We start from the raw sequence: 8,751 nt of genomic DNA on the forward strand, positions 1-8,751 counted from the left end.
CAGCCCATTCCTGCCTCGTGTCTCCTGCCTCAGTGGGCTGCGCCCCGTTCCGAGCCCCCGCGACCCCTGCCTGGTTCCACCCCACGGCGGCCCCTGTCTCAGCCCATCCCCCCCACCTCGTGACCCCTCCCCCGGTGAGGCGCGCCCTACTCCGAGCTGCCGACAGTCCCTACCCCGTTACGCCCTCCGATCTCTGTCCCTGGCGCCCCGCTGACCTTGGGCGTCCCCGCCACTCGTGAGCACGGCCAGAGCTCGGCCTGCCCCCGCCCCGCATATCCGCAGTTGCTCCAGACCCCCCAACGCTGCCGCCGTGGGGCTCGCCATGATCTGACCCGGCCTGTCCAGGTGCGCGCTCAGCTCGCTTCTCTATTCGGTTCTTCGGCCCCTCTGGGTGCAGGTTGTGGCTGCCCCGCCCGCCAGCCCCAGATGGGAAGGGAGGAGCCTCCGCCTGTCCCGCCCCATCCTCCCCCCCCCCCCCAGAGAGAGGCCACGCTCCTGGAGGGGAGGGACCCGGGATCGGGCAGATACTTCCGAACACTCGGACTGGCCCCCGGGGGCTGGAGAGGCCCCTTAGGTTTTATCTTTTGGTTCAGCCCTCTCCTCTTTCTGCCGAGGGGGAAACTGAGGTCCCTCGGGCCAGGAACTCATCTTGGGCCACCACGCGGGAAGCTGAGGCCGAGCCAGGAACTGAAACTGGGTTTAGAAATGGGGGTTGATAAGGGCCCGGCTGGCAGGAGCTGCTTGCCCCCACCCACTTCACGTCCTGTAGGCCCGGAGCCTTTAGCCATACCTGGGTGAGGAGGGGGAGGTTTTTAAGGCAAACCTCTCCCTCCTCTAGGAGTCATCCCTGCGCCTGTCTCCTACAGTGTGCACTGTCCGTCCCCAGCCTCTGCAGACACCACAGTCCCTCACATGTCCATCTTCACACCCTTGCTGCAGAGGCTGCCCTCTCTGATCCGATCCTCTCCGCACTCCTCAGCTGCCACGGTAAGGCTCGGTACTCCCCTGCTCAGGAAACCCCAGGGCTCCCCAGTGCCTCTAGGATCTGGCACAGGCCGTCTCACCTAAGAAAGCTAAGAAAGGTACCCTGGCTTCTCCAGTGAGAGACAGAAATCTGGGCTGGGGGCCTGTGGGCCTGGGTGTGGCTCGGCTGGTCAGCCAGTTGGACTAACTCTAAAGGCACTTGGGAAGGTCCCCAAAGAAGGTGAGTCGGGCTGTGCCAGATCTACCAGGCACCGTGGGTGTCGTGGGGCACCACCTGCCGGGCACCACCTACCCGGAAAGCTGAGTCTGATCCCAGATGGAGACAGAGCCTCCTCTTCTTGAAATGTCTCCTTTGTATCTACTGTTCTCTCCTCTGATGTCATTGGCCACCATCTTCCTCTTTCTACCGGTCCCACATGAAGAGGTAGGGAGCCCTTCCCTCTCCCAGGAACCGTGGATGCCATCCCGCCTTCTTCAGCACATCCCCCCTCACTTACTTCACTTATCTATGGGGCATTCAGGAAGGACTCAACCTCTGGGGTGTGTGTGGGGGTGGGGTGCCTATTGGGCCCTTTTCAAGGCTACTCATCTACCTTTAGTGTCCACCTGTCCCCCAGCTTCCTTGTGGCTCCAAGAAGTGGAGCGTGAGCAGCGGCCACACCCTGGGCAGATGGGCTAAATCAGGCAGAGGGTCCACAGATGTGACCCAGACAAGTGTGGGCCAGTTAGGGACTGTGGAGACTTCCCCCAGCGGAACTGGCAGGTAAGAACAATTTGTTCCCAGGCCATGTAGGCAGCTGAAGCAGGCACTCAGAGTTTGGTCAAACATCAAGGCTGCCAAGGTCATCCTCTGCATCCTGAGCCATCACCCTTCATCCTGACTTTTGTCCCATCGCTGGACTGTGATGGCTCAAAGAGACAGAGGCTGCTCGTGTGCAGCTCTGCCCCCCGGAAATCATGACAAAGTCAAGACATCACCCTGTGATGTCATTGAGCCTCTTCCAAGAGGACAGATGAACAGACAGCTGCCTTCCTGCTCCCTACAAACATGCCCCGTTTCCTCTGGATCCTTCTATTTCCCCCTTCATCCCATCTCTCTCCTTTTCGGGGCAAAATCCCCTGAGGTAGCAGTCCTCCTGTGGACCGGCCTCCCCACCTCCTCCTCCTGTGGACCGGCCTCCCCGCCTCCCCCTCCTGTGGTCCAGCTTCTGACCTCAGCTCAAACTCCTCTCCCCTAGGTTACCTGGATCTGGCCTTTTCTCAGGACCTTCCTGTTTGGCCTCTCTGCAGCCTTGGACGCTGCTGACCACTGTCTCTCCTGGTCCTACCAGCTCCTCCTGAGTCTCCTTTGCTGCCTCCTCCATGAACCTCCAGACCCTAACTTCCTGTACCCAAAGCCATCCTGTTACTAATCTTTGTCCTCTCTGGATCTGGACAGTCAGGCAGCTTCAGGCCCCCTTCCCTCCTGCCCCACATTACCAATTACCTGGGAGGCTCCAGGGCCTCACTCCTCTCCTTCCCTCCATGCCCTCCATGAGCCAGCAGCAACATCTACCCACTATCCTTAGCCAGGAGAACACTCCACCTCCTGCTTCCCACCCTTTGCTGCAGGTTTCTCCCATTCACCATCCCCACATGCCTCCAGTACTTTCTGGGACCACTTTGTCATGTGCCCTCCTCCTATTCCCCCACTTGACAGTCTGCTCCTTGAGGGCAGGGCCTCAGTATTGGCCCTTGTTCATCTCCCAGGGCCTGGCATAAAGCAGGATCCCTTAACAGCCACCATGGATGGAGAGAGGTTGGGCCCGAAGAGAAAGCAGATTCCTTTGGGGCAATGACCCATTTCTTCCTGTCTTGTCTCCCCAGGACTTAGCCCAGGATATGGTGGCTTTAATGTAATTCAGCCACTTGAAACCTGACTGTTCAGGGCCCAAAAAAGAGGCAAGACACACATGTCCAAAGGGAGCAGAGTAGTACTGATTAGATCTTCGATTCCATTGGTGGGAGCAGCTCCTGATGGGGGAAATCCCTTTACCAACCCAGGTAGATGTCTTCCCACCTCTCTGTTTGCTTTACCACACTACAGTGGACAACTCACCAGGCTTGGAGTCAGGATGACCCGAGTTCAAATCCAGCTTCAGACATTTACTAGCTGTGTGACCCTAGATAAGCCGCTTCACCCTTTTTGCCTCGGTTTCCTTGTCTATAAAATGAGCTGGAGAAGGAAATGGCGAATCACTCCATATCTTTGCCAAGAAAACCCCAAATGGGGACACAAAGGAGCCGATACGACTAAACGGTAACACAGATGGAAATCCATGTGCCATGGGTATTCTGTGACCTCCCTCTCCCTGGGTGAGGTCAGGTACATCTCTCCCCTTGGATCCTAGGGGTATCTTTGAGAGGCTGGGGGTGTTTAATGCTATCTGCTGAAGCTCAGATTCCAGTGTGGTCCCCTCTATGGCTAGTGCATTAGTCCCAATTACACAATTAAAATGAATTCACTTTTACAAAGGCACAGGCGCTTTGATAGCCAGGACAGAACTAGGAACATTTCCCCCTGACACCTGGAGGCCTCCGTGAGCTCACAGAGCACTGGTCCAACCTAGGTTCTGTCCAAAGGCACCATCGTGGCTGCCTCAGCTACCAGTGGGCTGGGTGCTCGCTCCTCAGGGCATCGAGGCTGAGGCTGCAAAACCCATGGAGGACGGGGCTTCCAGACTCTCAGATTTGGGGACACTTGGAGGCTCACTCCCCTGACCTTTCCTGACTCATCAACTTGTGGCCTCCAACGGAAACAATAGAGGCACTCATTCAGAGCCCAGTTTTGAAATGTTTGGTGTGAGCCTTTACACTTTGGAAATGCACAAACTGCACGTGGTGCCTGATTTTTGGGTTGTCTTGTTCATTGTCTAGACAAAAGAATGAGATGGAGAAAATGTTCATGCTGATTCCACTGAAAAGAGTGGGACCCTCAATTCCCCTCCCCCCCAGCACAAGCAGCTCATTCTCTCGGGGTCATGGGGCCAGGGGATTGTCTGTGGTTTCACTGGGACTTGGATGCCAGAAAGAAGTCAGACCAGGGAGATGGAGCTAAGAGAGAAAGGAGGCCCACTTGACTTTGACATTCCTCTGTCCCCCCCCCCCCCCCATTCTTGGGCCTGCCCCCCCCCCTCCCCCCCCCCACCCCCAGCTCAGACTTCCCAGCTGCTCCCCTTTGTAACAAAAATACAGTCAGTCAGTCAGTCTACAGTCAATGGCTAGGCAATCCTACTGTACCTCCCTTATCAACTCATTATTCCAGTGTCCTCAGAGCGCCTTCCAATCCCTCCTCAAGCAACTCATGCTTCCCTCTTCCCCCTACTCTTTTGGCTGAGAACCCTAAGAACTCATTTGTTGGAAAAAATGGAGGCCATTGAGCCCGAGCCGCATCTTCCTCACCTCTCATCACTCAGGTGCTTTCTGCTCCTCTCTCCTCAAGCTGGGCATGGGGAGGGAGGGGGCTGCTGGGTGAGGGGGTAGGGATATTCCCAGGCTTCACCCAGCAAGTTGTTTTACATAACAAGAGAAAGCAAGCCAAAAAGCTTAGGAATCTCCAGAAAGAGTTAAGGATTTACAAAATAATTCGAGCAGAGGCTGACCTCAGGAAATTCATGGGCCTGGGAATTTCTATCAGCTTCGCTTAGGTGCTTGTACTCGGACCCCACTTCCAAGATCATATTCTCCCTAGCCTCAAAACACTATTCCTGACACTTTCCCTCCATCCCAAAGACCCTTTCTCTGGTAATAACTCATGAGTGGGCCCAGTGAGGCAAACTATCTCTCCCTGTTACAAGAACAAGCTGACCTCTGTAGAATTTCCCTTGTACTACCTAGTATCAACAAAACTATCATGTAGTAGTGCCCACAGTTACCATAGATAAGCCAGAGGTCAAGCTATAGAGTCAACTCCTGAAACTATCTTGTTACAGACATAACAGACCAAAACACCCTTTAAGAACCGCCCCCCCCCCCCGTTTTCAGTAGTAAATAACATAGCTGTATGTTATCACTTAATTAGCATACTTGGCACATAATTCACTACTTTTCCTATATAAGCTTTAGCATCATCCCTGTTAGTTGCAAGTTCCCTAAGGAGCTCTGCTCACCATGGGAGAATTCCTTAAGGACCTCTACCCGCTGTATAGTGTAACAATATATCTTAGACACCTTGACTTAAAGAATGCTTGAGTCTGTGAATTCATTCCAGACAACCCCATGCTGTACTGTTGTCTTTGAGGGATCTCTACACCTCTTGGACCTCAACACCCCTTACAACTTGGCTTTAGACCCATCATTCACCCAAACTGCCCTCCACAGTGACCAGTGAGCTCTTAGTGGCCAAGTCCAGTGGCCTTTTCTCTGTCCTCATTCTCCTTGGTGTCTGCAGCCTTGGATGATGTGGGAGCACTCTCTGGTTTTGTAGGTTTTTGGGACTCCCTTCTTTTCTGGTGGTCCTCCTCCCTCTCTGACAGCTCCTCCACGGTCTCCTTCGAAGGATCCTTCTCCAGATCCTCTAACCATAGGGTCCCTCAAGGTTCTGTCCTGGGCCCTCTTCTCCTTCTGTACTACTTCCCTTGGGGATCTCATCAGCTCCCATAGATTTAATTACCATCTTTATACTGAAGACTCAAGTCTTTGCTGACCTCCTGTCTCTTATGTCCAATTGTCTTCCAGTTGGATGTCCAGTAGACATTTTGCACTCTATGTGTCCCAAATGGAACACATTATCTTCCCCCCAACCCCCGACCATTACTGAAGAGGTCCCTGAGGCTCACAACCTAGGAGTCATCCTGGACTCCTCACTCTCATCTCCCCCCCCCACCCAAATCCAAGGCCTGTCAGTTTTACCTCTGCAACTTTTGTTGTTGATTTCACCTCTTCTCTCCTGTCACTGCCCCCACCCTGGTGCAGGCCCCCATCACCTCACACCTGGACAATGGGCTCCTGGTTTGGGGGGAGGTTGCCTATCTCAAGTCTCTCCCACTCCAACCCATCATTCACTCAGCCACCAAAGAGATTTTCCTAAAATTCAGATCTGACAATGTGTTATAAGGATGACCCCAGACTCAGTTCTGAAGACAGGCGTCTCAAAGACTTTCTATTAATGAGGTTGAAATGCACCATTTCGATTCTCGCGAGAAGCGGGCACACCTCCTTAGAAGGGGAGAAATGCCAACGTAAAAGAAGCCAGAGCAAGCTTTATAGTTAGTAATTGCCTAACTCCTCCCTTCTGGATCGAGATTGGTCCTAATCCTTCTGGGTTACAATCTTCCTTATATGCCCCACCCTTAACATACATTATGTGCCTAGAATTGTGTTGTCACTCCCCCCTCGGATGGAGAAGTTAGCCTGTCTGTGCTGATTTCTTATGTGGAAACTTAACTCTTTCATTTCTCATACCATGTCACTCCCTACTCAAATTACTCCAGTGGCTCTCTATTGCCTCCAGGAGCAAACACAAAATGCTCTGCTTGGTGTTCAAGGTCCTTCTTGACCTGGCCCCCTCCTCCCTTCCCAGTCTTCTTACACCTCACTCCCCATCATGTACTCTAGGATCCAGTGACCCTGGCCTCCTGGTTGTTCTAGGAACAAGACCCTCTGTCTCCCCGCTCTGGGTACTCTCTCTAGCACCCTCAGTGCCTGGACTGCTCTCCCTCCTCTGTTCTGACTACTGACCTCCCTGACTTTCCTCAAGTCCCAACTAAAATCCCCACTTCTGCTGGAAGCCTTCCCCAGCCCCTCTTAATTCCAATGCCTTCCCTCTGTTCGTTATTTCCTGTTTGTTTTGTATAGAGCTTGTATGCACGGATTTGTTTGCGTGTTGTCTTCCCTATTAGATCGTAAGCTCCCTGAGGGAAGGGACTATCTTTTGTCTTTTTTGTATCCGTATCACTTAGCATAGTGCCTGTCGGTGGGAGGCGCTTAAAGAATGTTTTTTGATTGACTGAGGAAGTGGTAAGGTCTGGGAAGGAAAAGAAAGTCATCTCTCCCCTTTGGTCTCCCCATCCATTCCCCCCTCCTGCTCCCTCTCCCCTTCTCCTCATCGGGAGATGATAAAAGAGTCGTCATCTCTATTCACACCTCGACTTGGCTAGCCCTGCTCCAGTCTGACCTCCACCTCCCCTCTCCCCGTTTAGGAAACTCCCCACCAAGGACGCTGAGCAGCCCAGAGATGAGGGGGAAAGTGGGAGTTTGTTTCAGCTCGGCTCCTTTCCTTTCTCTTTTATTTCTTTAAACTTCTTCATGCTCTGATCTCCTTGTGTGTGTCTTTTATGTCTAGATGACCCTTCTCTGTCCTAGGGTAGGTTTTTATTTTTTTTAATCCTATAGGTTAGTCTACTTTTTAAAATAACTCTCAAGTATGGAGCAATTTATTTTATTAATGATTATTTTTTTGGTAATTCCACATCATCATGATAATAGCTACCATGTATTTAGTGCTTACAATGGGAAAGGCCTAACTTGAGTGATCTTGGCTGAGAGACGGAGTTCATGGAATCTCTTCAGGTCTTCTCACGTCTTCTTCTTTTCCTTTTTGATGCCTTCAGACTTGCTGAGCATTGCTGTTTCCTCCCACCCCATTTACTTCTCCATGGTGACACAGGAAGAAAAAAAAAAGGTTAAACAGAATTGACCGCCATGGCACCCAAACGGCAGCGCATGGAACATTCCAGACTTCAGACCCCCAGCACTCACCCTGAACGCAGGTCTGCTCTGCTGCCCTCTGTGCTGGCTTCTCCAAGTTTAAGAAAAAGAAACTCTTTTCTTGCTTTTGTGCAGGATAGTGACCTAAAAAAAAAACTCTTAGAGGTATCTCAAGGTAGGAACAGAAAGTTTATTTCAATTCTTGAGAATTGGGTGTCCTCTCACCAGGATGCTTCTGATGAAAGGAGTAGGTTATAACATGGAATAAGGGAAGAAGAAATATAAAGGTTATCATCAAAGAAATGCATGACCCCCCCCCAAAAAGGGTCCTATCATATAAGCAAAGGAAAAGGATGCCCAACAAACAACTCATATATTACATTGATATCCATGGAACATGAAGTGACTGAGAGCAAGATCCATAGAACACTGCAGGAAATATATGGGAGAAGGGAAGAAGAACAACATAGGGTGGACAGGGAGAGGTAAGTTGCAGTCTGTGTCACTTCAGTGGTAAAGGCATAGATTCCCTGGAATTTAGAAATAATTATATGATCATATGACTTCCTTACTTTACTCATATGATTTACAATATTGCCTCCTTGACCCATATCACCCACCTTTCCCCACTATCTCCTCCTTCACTCACCTCACATGAATAGGGGGCCCTTCTCTTTGTAAATGTGCCTTGGTTCCACCCCCTCCTGTCTTGTCCAGAAGATTGCTCCCCTATTGGCCTCCCTTTGGTTTTGACCTTCAGTCTGGCCCCTCTCTTGTTGCCTACAAATACATCCATGTATCTCCCACCTTCAAAAAATAATCACTTGATCCAACTATCCCTCGATCTCTCTTCTTTTTCTCAGAAAATCTCCTAGAAAAAGCTTCCTATACTAGGTGTTTTGACTTTTTCCCCTCTCATTTGACTCTGAACTGTCTGCATTCTGGCTTTCAACCCAATCATTCAACTGAAACTGCTCTTTCTTAAGTCACCAATGATCTCTTAATTGCCAAATCTAATCTTATCCTTCTTGACCCCTCTGTAGCCTTTGACACTATCACCCTTTCCTCCTGAATACTCTG

At 51.3% G+C, this 8,751-nt stretch overlaps 1 protein-coding gene across 1 annotated transcript in view; it reads right to left on the reverse strand.

Annotated features, from left to right (window-relative positions):
* The window catches only part of PFKL (phosphofructokinase, liver type), a 22,300-nt gene extending 21,889 nt beyond the window's left edge, over positions 1-411 (reverse strand). Inside the window, 1 exon segment of the mRNA XM_027846435.1 lies at positions 216-411. Within this exon segment, the coding sequence (XP_027702236.1) occupies positions 216-324 (109 nt within the window). The 5' untranslated portion in view covers positions 325-411.
* Positions 412-8,751: the final 8,340 nt, after the last annotated feature.

The sequence above is a fragment of the Vombatus ursinus genome, unplaced genomic scaffold (assembly GCF_900497805.2).
Source record: "Vombatus ursinus unplaced genomic scaffold, bare-nosed wombat genome assembly UNPS02015165.1, whole genome shotgun sequence".
Taxonomy (NCBI): domain Eukaryota; kingdom Metazoa; phylum Chordata; class Mammalia; order Diprotodontia; family Vombatidae; genus Vombatus; species Vombatus ursinus.